General features: G+C 40.2%; 1 protein-coding gene across 1 annotated transcript in view; it reads right to left on the bottom strand.

Moving 5' to 3' along the window:
- LAMA2 (laminin subunit alpha 2) overlaps positions 1-17494 on the bottom strand; it is a 1029834-nt gene that overhangs the window by 527126 nt on the left and 485214 nt on the right. The window contains 1 exon segment of the mRNA XM_040350410.1: positions 386-493. Coding sequence (XP_040206344.1) covers positions 386-493 — 108 coding nt within the window.

Genomic DNA, 17494 nt, shown 5'->3' with positions numbered 1-17494 from the left:
TCCATCATTTATTTTTTGCCTGGATTTAGGCAGGTGTGGTCCTAAGTATAGATAATGTGGCTCCTTAAAGTTAAACTGCATTCAGTTCAGACAACTATTTTATTCGAGTTTGACATGCCTGAGAAATGAAAAAAAAATTCAAGTTGATAGGTGTACGTTATTCTCTGAACATTGATGAAGGTTCAGATTTTGTTATTTTAGAAAAGTAATCATTTCCTGTATGCCAAGTCTTTGGTATTCAAATTGCTTTTAGAATCAGTTTTTTTTCAGTAATGTCAGAAACCTTTTATGCATATCTTTTCTGATACTCTTTAATGCATGTTTTAATTGAAAAATGTACATGAGTTATAAATATACCATCAAACAAAGCTACAAACATTCCTACCTCAATAATGATATTTGGGTGACCTCTTATTTCCTTATCACCATCATCATCTCTAACAGCTGAGTCATAGGAGATTGTGTATGTTAAATGTCCTCCCACAGCTGCGACCTACAGGAGATCAAAAGAAATTGATTAGAGTATTTATTTGCCAACCTCTGGTGTTTCAGTGAGTTCTTTTATTAGATTGATGTTAATTGATTCATCTTGCATATTGATCCAAAGTGCAAGATAAACTTAGAAAATAAGCAGAAAATCAATTGTGGAAAAACATTATTAGCAACAACTTGAAAGGCATTAGAATCATTGCTTTACAAGCTTTTATGGTAACCTCTAAGCATGCGTGAACAATAATTAGTGCTTTCAAATATCTGGATGTTGTTTGTTCAAACTCTAGATATACATGACTTTGCATCTGAAATAATCTTGTAACCACAGCATGTACATAAAATATTTTTTTTCTTAAGATCTAACTAATAATGCCATTTGTGAATATTTACAGAGCCCCCATATAGGGCATTCAGTCTCAAACTGGCAGCCAACATTGACAGAGGGCAATAGGTATAATAGTCTATGTTTGAACTTTTTAATATTAAACACTATTAAAATATTTTAACAGAGATGTTAGAATCCCAACAGGGCTAGATAATTCTCTATTGGTAGACAGGATTATTTAGCGCACTGCATGTAAAACAAGTCATTAAATAGGTAACAAACCACAGTAGGTTTAGTTTATGATTGAGCAATGAATAGATTGATCTGTGAGTTGGGAGCTCAGATCTCATCTTTAATACAGGACACATGAAAAATGCATTAAACCAGGCTGCTTTCAATGGTATTTATGCATGACAGGGGAAGTCAAGCTATGCTACATGTTTAAACTATTGAAAGCCCTAGTGATATTCTTTAAACATTTAGAAAGCTACAACATTTCTTACCTTCTAATTTAGTGACAGTGACCTGATGATATTACACAATAGGCAATATGGACATATTTAAGGGTTTGTGTATAAAAACTTTGCCAAACAAATATAACATACATCCACAAGATTCAAATACACTTGTTGTATACTGTGTGATAAAACTTGAATGATCGTAAGCACCATCCAGTAGTCAAAATTTTTTTTTTTCCTGATTGAAGTATTAATAAACAGATACCATATTAAGGATACTAGAAGGTGCATACTATCATACAATATAAATATATAATTAGAATATGGCATTTTTCTTTGATGCTGTGATGATGTGTATCACATTTGTTCATCAAACGTTTTATACATAGACCCCTTACTGGTATGTTGTCCCGAAAACCACAGACATTTTGCCTTTAGAGATTATTGTGAGGCAATAATTTGTCATGGTGAATACATTTAAAAAAAATAATAAATACTGTAAGGCTTCTGTCACAAGGGCAACAAACTCTGTACAATGATCCATGCTTGACTGATTTTTAGATCAAAGTTTAGAGAAAGTTTACGGATTGACAGGATGAAATACTGTCCTTTTCTGAATGCTTTTTTTTATCCACATTTTTATACGCAACCATAGTTGCATGTTAGCACGCTGTTGTGGGAGGTCCATTGACTTTAATAAGTGTGTTTGGCATGCTTAAGACAGCAATATTTCAAATGTTTAGTTTTGCTTGTCTACATTGTGATTGGGTAAGTTATTTATTAAAAAAGAGATTAAAAACTATCATAAAGGTGTAGGTATTTGTCTTTTTGTCATACCAACATTCCTACATTTTATCCCAACCAGACCAACATTTTGAGTACAGGACTACTCCCAATATTCAATCAATTTTAAACATTTAAAGCCTCATACGTATGTATTAAAACCATATGCTTTATTCGTATTGGCATTCGTGCATTTACCTTTTCTAAACAAAGGAGAAGTGATCAGGGCAGCATAAACAATTTTTTGCCTCCAAATCACCTTTTCCATCATTTAGATGTCCCTTCTTTAAATCAGGAAGCCACATTTAGGCATGTTTATATTTTCTTTACATATCTTCACATGCATTTAGTGACATTTAGAATGTCTAAAACCTGGAACCTGGGCACAGGGGTTGATTTACTAAAACTGGAGAGTGGAAAATCTGCAGCTGTCCATAGAAACCAATCAGCTTTTTTGTCAAAGCTTAATTGAACAAGCTGAAGTTAGAAGATGATTGGCTACAATGCACTACTGCACCCAATTTTGCACTCTCCAGTTTTAGTAAATGAATCCCACATAATTAAATTTGTTCTACAAGCAGCTTAACTGACCATACCAAAATGCAGATAAACATGCAGTGTAAATTGCACCATTAAAACATTATTATATGCCTTTATATGCCATTGGAAATGCCCTTTAAATGGATATAAATGCAGGTTTGACGGTGCCACTGTGAATGAGGCCAAACCATGAACTTTACTTATTCACTTTCTTTGGCTTGTTAAATAGTTGGAAGCATTTTGTTAGTTCTGTTTTAAAAGTACAAATAATACAGAAATACAAAACTTGCTTGTGTCCTTTGCACAGAAATCTGAGAATTGGAATGGTTAAGTAATTTAGAAAACAATCTGGGCAGTGTTGACAGACTTCTTGACAGACTATGGGGTTGATTTACTAAAACTGAAAACTGAGTGCAAAATCTGTTGTAGCTCTGCATAAAAACCAGATTCCAGGATTTTTTTGGTCAATGCTTAATTGAACAAGCTTCATGCCGCGTACACACGGTTGTTTTTTGTCTTGTAAAAAAACGTTGTTTTTTCTCATAAAAAAAACGACGTTTTTAAAACTTCATTTTAAAAAACGACATTGCCTACACACCATCGTTTTTTCAAAATGCTCTAGCAAAGCGCGGTTACATTCAGCACATACGGCGGCACTCTGTTCCATTCAAGCTCACGTCATAACTTGCTTCTGAGCATGCACGGGTTTAAAAACGTTGTTTTACACGATCATTTTTTATGACACAAAAAACGAAGTTTTGAAAAACGACATAAAAAATTGAAGCATGTTCGATTTTTTTTTTGTCGTTTTTTCAGAAGACATAAAACAACATTTTCCCCACACACGGTCATTTTAAATGACGTTTTTAAAAATGTAGTTTTTTTTTCATCACAAAAAATGACCGTGTGTACGCGGCATTAGTTAGAAGCTGATTGGCTGTTATGCACAGCTGCACAAGATTTTGCATTTCTTGATTTTAGTAAATCAACTCCATAGTTAAGTGTCTAAACCCAAAATCAGAAAGTTAAACAGTAAAGCTTAAACGTCACGGCTCCATTTGTTTTTTTTGTTTAGACTTGTTTCCTTTATTTTCAATAGGTGACCCAGCCAGTAACATGCTTCCTCTCTAAGGGTGTCTCCTCTACCTATTAGGAGCAATGAAACACCCTTGGACAGCAGTACTATCTGGAGAGAGTATTGTTGGATCGAATAGTAGAATTAGATGGACTTCCTCGAGCCACCCCTATCAAATAATTCTCTGCAGAATTAGAATGTAAGCTCTACGAGCAGAGCACTCCCGTACCTTCTGTATTGAACTGTACTGTAATTGTACATTGTAAAGCACTGCACAAACTGTGGGTGCTATATAAATCATGTATAATAATAATAATAATAATAATAATAATAATAATAAATAACAAACTTAAGTCTTATTCCTGCCTAACTCTTTTATGTACCTTATTTTTCGGACCATAAGACGCACCTAGGTTTTAGAGGAGAAAAATTAGAAAAAAAAGATTCTGACCCAAATATGTACTGAAATTTTTTATAAACTATAACAGAATTATATTTCAACCATGCAAAGTGATTTTGTGAATGCCTACCCAAACACTGTTCAGATATTATCCAACTGAGATACAGGAGAGTGTTCAATCTCACTGAAATATATCTGGCCAGTGTTCTCATTTGTTGAGGCCAAACAAAAATTATCCAGTGTGTCCCTATATCTATCCACAGCTAATGTTATATCCAGACACCTTTAGATCGGACAGTTTGGTGACAAGCTCTCTTCAGCTTCATTGAGATATAGTGGTCAGCTGACTCCGGAGAGCGTCAGTGCACGGAGCAATACGACGTGATGTCATGTGGGCATATCTCCATGCACTGGACAAGGCGCAAAGGTTCTTGGGGCTTCTTCGTAGGCCGCCCGCTTCCCGTGGTGCCGACATGCTGCCCGCCCGCAATACCGCCATGCCGCCCGCCCGCAATACCGCCATGCTGCCCGCCCGCAATACCGCCATGCCACCCGCCCGCAATGCCGCCATGCCGCCCGCCCACTATTCCGCCATTCCACCGTGGACCAGCCTGATCCTGAGCCTGATGGCGCCCGCTGATGAACCCGCTCTGCCTGCCTGTGTTTTCTGACCATCGCTATCCCCGGTATGTGAAATGGTGGGGACGGGGGGGCAGGGGTGTTGTCCATTCAGTATTCGGACTATAAGACGCAGAGACATTTTCCCCCATACATTTGGGGGGAAAAGGTGTGTCTTATGGTCTGAAAAATACGGTAGTTATAGCAACAGTTTATTTTGCTTTGGAAACGTCTTACAGGAATGAAAACAAGTTGACCATTGGAAGCATCCCTGTCATTGCATTGTTAAATGGTTTGTCTCAACCATCTAACTGCCACTTTTGCTGCACAGCCTGGTCTGTTAAAAGAAGTTGAAAAACAACATCAGACTTAACAAGTAAAAAAATAAGTTACAAGGAGGACTCCAAAAAAAAAGACTGCTTTAATAAAGTGGAACTGTACTCAACTGCTCCCACCACTGCGATGTCCTGGAGCTACCTGCCAACCGCTGACATCTTAAGATGGTCTGCTTCCAGGTACCAGTCTCCAGCCGCTTTCATTGTCAGGGCCGAGATTACATCACTCCAGCACATGTGGGAGTTCATTAATGCTGGCATTGCTGAAATTGTACATTGAGCTGTGTGTGCGCAGCTCAATTTACAAGGTAGACAGGCAGGTAGGGAACTTTAATGGATAAGAGACATGAGTACTGTATATCTCTTTTGCATTAAAGCAGTTGTAAACCTCAGACATGAAATATGAACAAAACACATCCATTTATAGTGTGTCATTTAAGAGCACTAAGTGTAATTTCTGTTTGCTGCTTCATTCCTCTGCTATCAGCATGAATCAACTTTGACAAGTTTTCCTGACTCCAAGTGAAAAATGGTGACTGGGGAGGGACCTCCAGCAGATTGACAGCCTCAGCTCTGTTCCTGTGAGCTTTGTGGACAGGGGTGTGTTCCTTCCCTCAAATCAGCTCACAGAAATCTCCTCACTGAGTTTTGTAGTGTGTGATTTCAGCTCACCGCCCCCTCTGACAAACTTTATCAGTTCTGGACTTTTGATGGGTGTAAAGGAGAGAAAACTACATGTAGCACTACCCCCGAAGGAGCTGCTGGTTTGTTTTGGGTGGCATGTTACCTCGTGGCTCCTCCGCCATCTAGGGGTGTATGATGAAAGTAGTAGTAATGGATTGTCCATGACAGGTGTCTTTTTCTGTGCTCTTTATTACCCAGCTGGGTAAAAACAATAAAACTTGTGGTGAAGAGTAGAGATTCAGCAGAAGGAGAAATAGCAGATTCAAGCGTAGTAATAGGGAAACAGTCCTGCTTCTAACAACACTTTCTTCTTCGCCACTCCAGCCAGAGTGGGTTTAGTGTACCTGGACAGGCCTCTCTCACTGACCTGGCAGCCAGAGTAGCACTCGGAACGTTAAGGGAAAAGTCTCTGCCACAGACCCTCCTTAGAATTGAGATTGCGGAGATAATCCTCCTTAGTAGACTCCACACCTGGATCTCCTTCAGGTAGTTTGTAGTTAGGTTACCAACTGATAGGTGACCAACGTCCAGCCTTTCAGTTCCCGGTTACCTTGATCCCCGGTGGATGGTCGAGACCCTATTGGATTGCCAGCCTCTCTTGGCTCTCCTCAGGTGGACTCCGCACCGAACAGCTTCCTCTTAAAGGAATGCTAGGGATCTTCTTAGGATTAGGGACCCAGTCAATCACTGGGGCCCAACCAAGGCTCAAATGTTCCGGACCAATGTGGTCCCAGAACCAGAAACACTGTGTGGCACGTGCACCCCATCCTGCAAGGCCATTTCGCTGGGGCGCCGTGATGTGGTCACCTTAAAGGTGGGTGCCACACTGGAAGAAGACAACCCAGATCAATGGCGTCTGTCCCATAAATACCCTCCCCCAGCATGCACAGCGAGGAAAACCCCTCCTGATAGGTTGCTGGGGAAAAGCACCCAAACCTCAACTCCACTGCTGCCACCTGTCACCCTGGGGTGATATTAGCACCCCAGAGACGACAGAATGAGCCCACAGTACAGCCAAGCTGAGACAGAGACCCAAATTTGAACAGATTAGCCTGGTCAGAGCTAACTAACTCTCTGACCACCTCTAAATTTAAATTAGCAACGGTTCAACGGTTAGAAGTAACCAGGTGCTACATACAGATAAACAGGTACAACTTATGTAGGATAATTCGTTTCTTCTCTCTGTATCCCCTGAGGCCAGTCACTTCACTGGGTTTACAACCACTGTAAAAGTTCTGCCTGTACTACCTGTCTGTGTCGGTTCTGATTGGTAAGTACATGTGGTTTATACTCTGCATTTTCTTTTTGTACTCTATTTTGTATACGTTTTGAAAGTCTACAACTTGTACATGCATCAATGACAGTCATTTGCTGTGTTGGTGATTTGTTCTTTAAAAATAAAACAATGTAAAAAAAAAAAAACCCTGCCTGTTTGACAATTTTCTTCTGCTCTCTTATTCTTTTGCTAACATTCTACTTTATTACTATTGGCAGACTGCATTATACAGGGTGATTGAAAAGTAATTCCTTGTTTTAAAAATCTTATAATTTTATAATTTATTTTTTAATCATTATTTTTATTGGTTTCGTAGAATAAACCTGTTCCTTCAACCAACCCCATAGAAAAAAGTTGCAGGGTGTTAAATCAGGGCTTCTCCCAGGAAAATGTTCATTCAGCCATTCAGGAACAATAATACTGTAGCAAAATGTGGAGGAGCACCATCTTGCATAAAAATCAAGTCTTCAATATTCTCCCCAGGTATTGACAACTGGCCAGATTTCATCTTGCAGCATAGTGAGATACCTTTCGGCATTCATGGTATCGCGAAAGATAAAAGGACCCACAATCCTATCTGAAGTCATGTCATAGATTAAGGAAAATACATTAAAGAAATGAGAAAAAAATAACTTCATATAAAAAATGTATAAATAGTTTAAAATAGGGAGTTACTTTTCAATCACCCTGTATAATGGATGACATTTTTGATATTGCCTTTAGTACTCTGTGAGGGCAAAACACTTGAACGGTGTATGTTTTGCAGAAATGTACTTGACATTTTTTTAAATATGTTCCATAATACCATAGCATAATTTAAGTGATGTGAAGATACATATATTTTTCATCACATTTTAAGAAACTGAAAATAGAGTAAGGCTGCTTTCACATTGGACAGCGGAGGTGCGGTGACGGGATAGCCGCGCTATTTTTAGCGCAGCTATACCGTCGTATTTACTGCGATATTCGGGTGCTAGCGGTGAGGTTTTAACCCCTGCTAGCGGCCGAAAAAGAGTTAATACCGCCCGCAATGCGCCTCTGCAGAGACACATTGCGGGCGGTATTACTGTGGTTTCCCATTGTTTTCAATGGGAAGGCGCGGTATAGGAGCGGTAAACACCCCGCTCCTATACCGCTCCAAAGATGCGGCTAGCAGGACTTTTGGTGCAGTCCTGCTACCGCAACGCTTCAGTGTGAAAGCCTTTGGGCTTTCACATTGAAGCCTGCAGGGCAAGATTTATTAATGCGGTATAGCAGCGCTATTTTTAGCGCTGTATTGCATGAATAACGCCTCAATGTGAAAGGGGCCTTACAGAGCTACTATTTAGGCTTGAGCACAACATCAATATCAAACTCTGAATGTGTGTTTCTTGAGAAGATAGTCCAAGTCATACTCTCATCCTAAAATATAAATCCAGGAACCTGAGAGAATCCCTACAATGTCTTGCATTCGTTAACTAAGGTATTTGCATCCACTTCCAGGCATTATCTGCCTCACACAGGTCCCAGAAGACAGAAGGGACCAGTGGTATTGCGTAGCCCAAGTCGCGCATGCCCAGTAGGGAACCCTGAAGGCTTCACTTCCTAAATCCCTTACCGAAGATGGCGGTGGCAGTATCCGAGGACCAAGGGACAGGTCGGCCTTGGGTTCCAACATCGCGGGCGTGCTGGACAGGTAAGTGTCCTTATTTTAAAAGTCAGCAGCTGCAGTTTTTGTAGCTGCTGACTTAAAAAAAAATTGGTGGACCTCCGCTTTAAATTCAGCTGGTAAGTCCAGGCAGTTACCTACAAAGATATCTTTGTTTCAAACAGTATAGTAACAGTCATCAATAAGGGCTCTTCATCTTTGAAGATCTTAATAATTTTAATATGCATTGCGCGTCTCGGCTTTCCAATGAAAAATTCACTTCTAAGTTCCATAAGACGATAGATCTCTGTATGTTTACAGTTTCAGGTTAAAAAAACAGGTCTGAATAAACTGAATTTACACATAATGCTATGGCAACAAAAATAAATTATATTTGCTTCCATAAATAGTTGGCTGTAAACTCTAGTATAAAATACCTGTTTATACACAATTTGAGAAAATGTATCTGAGCTTATACATTAGTTTACCTTAATATAAAATTTCTAAAGGCAATATATACAGTGCCTTGAAAAAGTATTCATACCCCTTGACATGTTCCACAATTTGTCATGTTACAGCCAAAAACAGAAATGTATTTTATTGGGATTTTTTGTGATAGACCAACACAAAGTGGCACAGAATTGTGAAGTGGAAGGAAAATGATAAATGGTTTTCAAAATGTTTTACAAATAAATATCTGAAAAGCGTGGTGTGCATTTGTTTTCAGCCCCCATTACTCTGATACTCCTAACTAAAAGCTAGTGAAACCAATTGCCTTCAGAAGTTATATTATTAGTAAATAGAGTCTACCTGTGTGTGATTTAATCTCAGCATAAATACAGCTGTTCTGTGAAGCCTTCAAAGGTTTGTTAGAGAACCTTAGTAAACAAAGGGCATCATGAAGGCCAAGGAACACACCAGATAGGTCAGGAATAAAAGAGAAGTTTAAAGCAGGGTTAGGTTATAAAAAAAATCCCAAGCTTTGGACATCTCACGGAGCACTGTTCAATCCATCATCAGAAAATACAAAGAGTATAGCACAACTGCAAACCTAGCAAGACATAGCCGCCCACCTAAACAGACAGGCCGGACAAGGAGAGCATTAATCATAGAAGCAGCAGCTAATGATAACTCTGGAGGATCTGAAGAGTGAGAGAATCTGTCCACAGGACAACTATTTGTCATGCACTCCACAAATCTGGAAGAATGGCAAGAAGAAAGCCATTGTTGAAAGAAAGCCATAAGAAGTCCCATTTGCAGTTTGCGAAAGCCATTTAGGGGACACAGCAAACATGTGGAAGAAGGTTCTCTGATCAGATGAGACCGAAACTGAACTTTTTGGTCTAAAGGCAAAACGCTATGTGTGACAAAAAACGAACACTGCACATTACCCTGAACACACTATCCCCACCGTGAAACATGGTGGTGGCAGCATCATGTTGTGGTGATGCTTTTCTTCAGCTAGAATAGGGAAGCTACTCAGAGTTGATGGGAAGATGTATCGAGCCAAATATAGGGCAACCATAGAAGAAAACCTTTTAGAGTCTGCAAAAGACTTGAGACTGGGTTAGAGATTCACTTTCCAGCAGGACAATGACACTAAACATACAGTATTGACACAGGGGGATGAATACAAATGCACACCACACTTTTCCTATATTTATTTGTAAAACATTTTGAAAAACATTTATCATGTTCCTTCCACTTCACAATTATGTGAAGTACAAACGTACTACGCTATTGGAGATTCCTTCCTTACATTCCAATACTGAGGAGACATGAAGAAGGCCTCGTACACACGGCCGAGAAACTCGACGGGCAAAACACATCGTTTTGCTCGTCGAGTTCCTTGTGAAGCCGCCAAGGATCTCTGTGAGCCAAATTTTCCCATTCCCGTCGGGGAAAAAGAAGACATGCTTTCTTTTTGGCCCGACAAGATCCTCGGCGGTTTCCTCGTTGAAAAGTGTGCACACGACCGGTTTCCTCAGCAAAAAAAAAAACCCAGCAAGCTTCTTGCTGGTTTTTGCCGAGAAACTCGGCCGTGTGTACGAGGCCGAAGAGTATCGGGTAGCATCCCCAAGCTGATATCTATGGAGGCGGGTGGAGACATATGGACAACTAGATGAGGATCTGTGTATCTTAATGCTGTTACTTTACAGCAGTGAGGTGAGCTGCTAGAGAGCACTGGGGTGTCACAAATAATCTCACAAGTGATAGATACCAGTCACTTATTGTTTGGAAGAGATAGTTCACTTACCTTTGTCACCATTTTGACACTGTTATGTCTTTATTTGGACTATATTGTGTTATATACTGTAAATATATTTATTTATCACTTGATATTCCCTTTTGGCTGGAGTGTGATCACTGTGTACTTCTGATAATATGCTATTGGACGTTTATTTATTTACTCATTTCCCTTTTTTTGTTTTTGATACATTGGTCACTTGACAGCGCAACATCCGTCTATATAGGTTCTTTAGGATAAAAAGATCCTACTTACCTGCTCCGTGGAAGGTTTTTTTCACAGAGCAGCCCCGATCTTCCTCATAGCGGGCCCCCACTGGTGCTTCTGACACCTCCCCCCCCACAGAGTGCCCCCATAGCAAGCCGCTTGTTATGGGAACACTCATGCTGGTTCAATCCTGAACTGCGTTTTTTGTGTTTATTGCATTACAACCTCTTTAATCATAATTGCTTTATAGTATCACTTCAAAATTCTAAAATTGCATTTTTATTATCAGTTACTTTTTTTCAGCCAGCATGCAGCTGAGGACAATTAGTACATAAACATCTCCACAGCTCTTTAAATGCCCTCAAAGCAAATATCAATACGATAGTTGTAATGCTATTCTTACTTCAACTTGTGCTATATTTGTTTAACTTATTATGCTTAAAGAGTGGGTTGTGATGGATACTTTATTGCTGTACCTGTAGGTAGGTGGAATGTAATTAGTTTAACTCAAAGATCTTGAACTCCTCAACTTCAATAACTGAATCCAATAAGCAAATAAAAATGACTAAAATATAAACAAAAAAATTAATAATTGAATGCAAACTGTAATGTAATGTGCCAAAACCACAGAGGCACAGAAAACATTGATTTATTTTTCTATAGACTACTTGACAGACTATGGAGTTCTTAATTTATTTTATACAAATAGCCTTTAAAGTCCATTAACTACCTTTAAGTACTGTTCTTATTCAAACGACTTACAGGATTTTCATTTGCTGCAGTAACAATATATTTCAATTTACTACTTGCCTTCTCCCTTACTTTTTTGTGTTATGATTTGCAAATGTGAATATTTAACAGATGTACAAGTGCTTAAGCAGCACTTTTTTTTTGTTTTGTTTTTATTTATTTTTTTCACTGCAAGTTAGTATCACTACCCGGTGTCAGTACCGGTGGATTAATGGGTTTACATAATAAGAAAACTAGTTTTCTCCTTAAATGTGTCCACTACAAATATCCACTTCAAAAGGTTCATTTGACATTAGGTCTAAATTACTAAAGAAAATTCACAAGGGCAAAAATACACTTCTATGGTTTGTTTGTATTGCTAATTTCATGAGCTTGCGGAGGTACTGCACTAAAATATTTGACAAGCTCACAAAGTAATCAGATGTGCAAGTGCAGCAATCTAACTCATACAACTACATAAGAGCATTCATAAAGAGTGTTGTAGACATTCTTTAGAATTATTTCTGGATCCTGCATTGTAATAGGTGCTTGCATGGCAGCCATTAGAAATTTTGGGGCCCCTTACACAGATTTAGGCCTGAGCCCCCCCGGGGCCTGACCACCAACATTCCCTAGGGCTCGCCCACTGGCCGTCCCACTAAATCTGCTCACTGGCCATCCCACCGAGTCCCCACGCCCAGCATCAACTATCCCTTTTTCCACAATGTATCCCTATCAATGCCCAGAATCATCCATCCCTCTCCACAATATATCCCTATCCACACCCATCATCAATCCCTCTGCCACAATGTATTCCCATCCACGCTCAAAATCCTGAAGAGGGATGGATGATTCTAGGCATGGATGGGGATACATTGTGGAGAGGGATAAAGATTCTGGGTGGGGATGAGGATGATGTAGTTGCATTATGGAAATGGATAAAGATGACTCTGGGTGGGGAGGAGAGCTATATAGTGAAGAGGCTCTCCACAATGCAACTCTCATCCCCACCCAGAGTCATCCTCATCCATTTTCACAATGCAACTCCATCATGCCAGCTTGTCAGCCTCAGGCGTTCGTGCCTTTTCTAAAGGAGGAGATAACATGACTGGCGGCTCCCTGCTTGCGCAGGAGTGACGTCATTGCGGCTCCGGCCAATCACATTGCCGGAGCCGCGATACCCGGAAGTAACTCCAGGATGACATGTTGCCAGCCAGTGCTGTGTTGGGCACCACAGCTGGGGCTTCGATCCCAGGTGAGTATTACATGAGCTAGTATGCTATGAATATTAGCTCATTATGCCTTTGTCTTGCAGGTGTTATTTTTTTATTTGTTTTAGTTTACAACCACTTTAACCACTTCCTTACCGAGTCATAGTAATATGACGTCGGCAGGAACTCTCCCTCCGGGTGGACGTCATATGACATCCTGAGGTACTCGGGCCGCTAGGGGGCGCGCGTGCGCCACATCAATCGCCAGGGATCAGGTGCACGTGCCTGGGGGCCGCAATGTCCCCCGGGCACCCGCGACTGCCCGCAATCCTGGCAGGACCAGGGATCTGTGTGTGTAAACACACAGATCCATGTCCTGTCAGAGGAGAGGAGACCAATGTATGTTTCCAGTACAGAGGAACACACATCGGTCTCCTGCCCTTGTGAGTCCCCTCCCCCTACAGTTAGAATCACTCACTAGGGAATTTTAACCCCTTGCTCGCCTCCTAGTGTTAACCACTTCCCTACCAGTCACATTTTCACAGTAATCAGTGCAGTTTTATAGCACTAATCGCTGTATAAATGTGAATGGTCCCAAAAACGTGTCAAAAGTGTCCGAAGTGTCCATCGCAATGTCACGGTCACAATAAAAAAACAGATCGCCGCCATTACTAGTAAAAAAAAAATGATAATCAATAAGTAAAACATTTTTTTTTTCTAAATTGTCGCTTTTCTTTTGTTTATAGCGCAAAAAATAAAAATCGCAGAGGTGATCAAATACCACAAAAAGAAAGCTCTATTTGTGGGGAAAAAACATAAATATTGAATTTGGTTACAGGGTTGCATGACCCCGCAATTGTCATTCAAAGTGCGACAGCGCTGAAAACTAAAAATTGGTCTGGGCAGGAAGGGGGTGAAAATGCCCGGTATGGAAGTGGTTAAGGATCACATTGTTATCCTCCAGAGAGGGTGCATGGATGAGGATATCATCCATATAAATTTTTCAACAAGGTATTCCTGTAAACAAATTGAGTGTTATGTTTTTGAAAACAGCTTAGGGCCCAGCACAGCCCAAAAGTTTATTGACCAATGGCATTGGGAAATTAAATCCTGTGTAGTAGTCAGTGGGTAACAGTCAGATAGTAGTGCTTTGTTTACCAGGCAAAGGTTGTTAAAGCTGTTAAGTAGCAAACCCATGGGGAGAAGTCAAAAGTTCTATAATTTCCTCTTGCAGGGGGTTTTGCAGATCTTCCTTGACTGTAACCACATCTGCTAAGGTGGGCCTTGTAAGACTTGCAGCACTAGAGTTGTCTGAGGGTTCAGGGTGGGATTATGAGAAAATGTGTGTATGTAACCTAGTCAAGTAAAGGCCTGTGGAATTATTCTTTGCAGACACTGTCTAACAGACATATTTCCGCATTTGTCTGATCCTGAACATTAAATCCAAGTGCATATGAAACAAGCCTGGTTCTAATCGGCTGAGTCCATTTTTGGTGATATAAAATATAGAACTGGGCACATTTTTGTTTTGATGTATGACACTGAAATGTGGGTGTAACTGTAGCCTGTTAGGATAGTTAGTCAGTGCAACTTATAGTGGGTAATGACCAACATAGGCATTGTAAGTTGCTGCATTCAAAATGGAAACCTTTGTTTCTGTATCTAAACGCAATAGATGTTTGGCATTTGTGATTACACAGAGTTTAAAACTAGTCTGATCCTTTCTGAGTGCATAAACCTACATGTCACAGGGCTTTGGATGACAGCCTACTCTAGACTATGAACAGATCTACTTGAAGTGGAAAAACAACATTTGACAAAGTGGTTCAGTTTGTTATAGCATCCACAGTGGTTGTCTTGTACAAGTCACGGCGTCATGCTTCCTTTATAGTGGCTAACTCAACAGTTAAAATAATGCATGTTTGATGCACTGTCAGTCAGTTTTTGAACTTGACAGAAGAGTCATCAACCTCTGTGGAGCACAACATTTTACTTGCCTCCTGCGTTGCCATTTTGATTCGGCACCAAATCCACTGCTTTTTTGCAAAGTAATGAATCTGACTTAATGATCAGCCTCTACCTATGCTTAAGAGTTTGTTATCTTTTTAATAGGATGGTCCTTAATCATTCCATCCTGTAAGGCCGCGTACACACGGTCGGTCCAAACCAATGAAAACGGCCTGAAGTCCAGTTTCATCAGTCCAAACCAACCGTGTTCGGTCAAAATTTTTAGAACTTGCTTTAAAATCGAACCGATGGACCGCTGCCCGATAGGTCCAAACAGATGGTTAGTACACAAAAACATTGGTTCAAAACCCGCGCATGCTCAAAATCAAGTTGACGCATGCTTGGGAGCATTGAACTTCGTTTTTTTCAGCACGTTGTGTGTTTTACGTCACCGCGTTCTTACCCGAACTGTTTTTGAACTGATGGTGTGTACGCACATCAGACCATCAGGCCACTTCAGCGGTGAACCGATGAAAATGGTCTGTCGGACCATTCTCATCGGTTTGGTACGACCGTGTGTACGCGGCCTAAGGGTCCATATCTGCAGGGTGCTGCTGTCTCAGCTCTGCAAAACAAAGCAGTGGGTGAATAGATTCTCCCTCACCCTTATAGCTTCTGCAAAAATTCATTCTGACCTCTAAAGGATTTGTGGCTGCTTTAAAATAATTCTCCAGAGCTTGTGCTGTAGCTTTGTATGAGGATTCTGCTAACAGAGTTGAGAAAATTCTATAACCTTCAGAGCCTAAAGACCTAAGCGGCAAGGCCCTCTTTCAGGTGAGGTGTCATACAGGTCATATGCCAGTACTGTATATACTCGAGTATAAGCCAACCCGAATATAAGCCAAGGCACCTAATTTTACCACAAAAAAACTGGGAAAACATATTGACTCGAGTATAAGCCTAGGTTGTCCATCTGCATGCCTCACTGTGTCTCACTTTGCCTCACTGTGTCCATGTGCATGCCTCACTGTGTCCATGCCTCACTGTGTCCATGCCTCACTGTGCCCATGCCTCACTGTGCCCATGCCTCACTGTGCCCATGCCTTACTGTGTCCATGCCTTACTGTGTCCATGCCTCACTATGTCCATGACTAGACTGATATTTAACATGGGAGTCTATGGAAGGAGTGCCCGGCTTTGAATAATTGGTGCTCCCCAGCCGTAGGTCCCCCAGACAACAAACTTTGCACACTTGTAGAAGAGAAATGGAGCTACATGTGTGCCGAGTACCGGGTCCCCAAATTCACCAGCGAAATTACTGTTTAACATAGGAGTCTATGGAAGTGGTGCCCGGCTTTGAAATATCGGTGCTCTCCGGTCGTAGGTCCCCCGGACAACAAACTTTGCACACTTGTAGAGGAAGAGTGGGGCTACATGTGTGCCAGTAACGAAAGATCAGGTGCAAAAAGGTGACTCGAGTATAAGCCGAAAAACTCAGGTTAAACTTGAGTAGATTGAAAAATGGTCATACAAGAAGCAGTGCCTAGAGACACTACAGGCTCCCCAGGGTGCTGCAGAAACTATTCTGGGGGCTGCAAAAAAGGTTGCATATGTCCTTGTTTCCATTGTTGTACGTTGTATTTTAAATCAAAGTAAATTATATAGTGCGTCAGCTTGTCAGACTTAGTTTTAAAATCCAGTTTGTAACATTAAAATGTATAATTTCCTATCTCCCATAGTTACTGGTTTCATTTCTGTTTACAGTTTCCCTCTTATCTTTCTATTGTGCTCGACACTCTTTTAAAGCATAAGCAGTTTTATAGTAACAATGATTACTCACTTTTCCAGATACATCTAAGTGATCACTCAATTGGGAGAATTTAATTACAAGAAAATGAAGTAATATATCATCGGGATGAGCGTTCATCTAGTGAAGCATAAATTTGGGAATAGAATACTTTTTAAAACGAATAGATGGCAATTAACATAACAGGCCTAAATAATTACTGCACAACTTAGTTCTCATCAGTTCAGGGACATTTCTAAAACTGTTTATTCTGCAGTTCACACAGCTACAGACTACAAGCTTAAGCAGTGTGAAACTTTAAATCATTATACTGTATGCCTTCACACAGAGGATGCTGCTGTACCACTCATAAAAGCTATATTTCAAGAAATATAATTATTTAACAGGGCTGACAGTCCACTAAAATGTTTTATTCATATTGTATCATCACTTTTAAAAGATCAGTCCACTTACCGTTGCTGCTATTACCATTGCTATTACATATGTGTGTGGAGTCTGGTGAGATATACCATTCATTCGTTTATTGTATCTCTTTAGTACCCTTTGCCTATTGAAATCAGTAGGTAGATGCAGCATAACGTAATAAAAAAAAATGTAGGGTAAGCATCAAAATCATTAATTAATTTTAAAAATAGCCTAATTAGGGATCTGGTGGTTATGCAAAAAAATACATTTTTTGCTGTCAGTGCTGTCTAATCAAAGATGGTGTAAATCATTTTTACAAAAATACCT

The sequence above is a fragment of the Rana temporaria genome, chromosome 4 (assembly GCF_905171775.1).
Source record: "Rana temporaria chromosome 4, aRanTem1.1, whole genome shotgun sequence".
NCBI classification, from domain to species: domain Eukaryota; kingdom Metazoa; phylum Chordata; class Amphibia; order Anura; family Ranidae; genus Rana; species Rana temporaria.
Note: the sequence above shows the minus strand (reverse complement) of the source record. Positions and strands in the feature narration are given on the sequence as shown.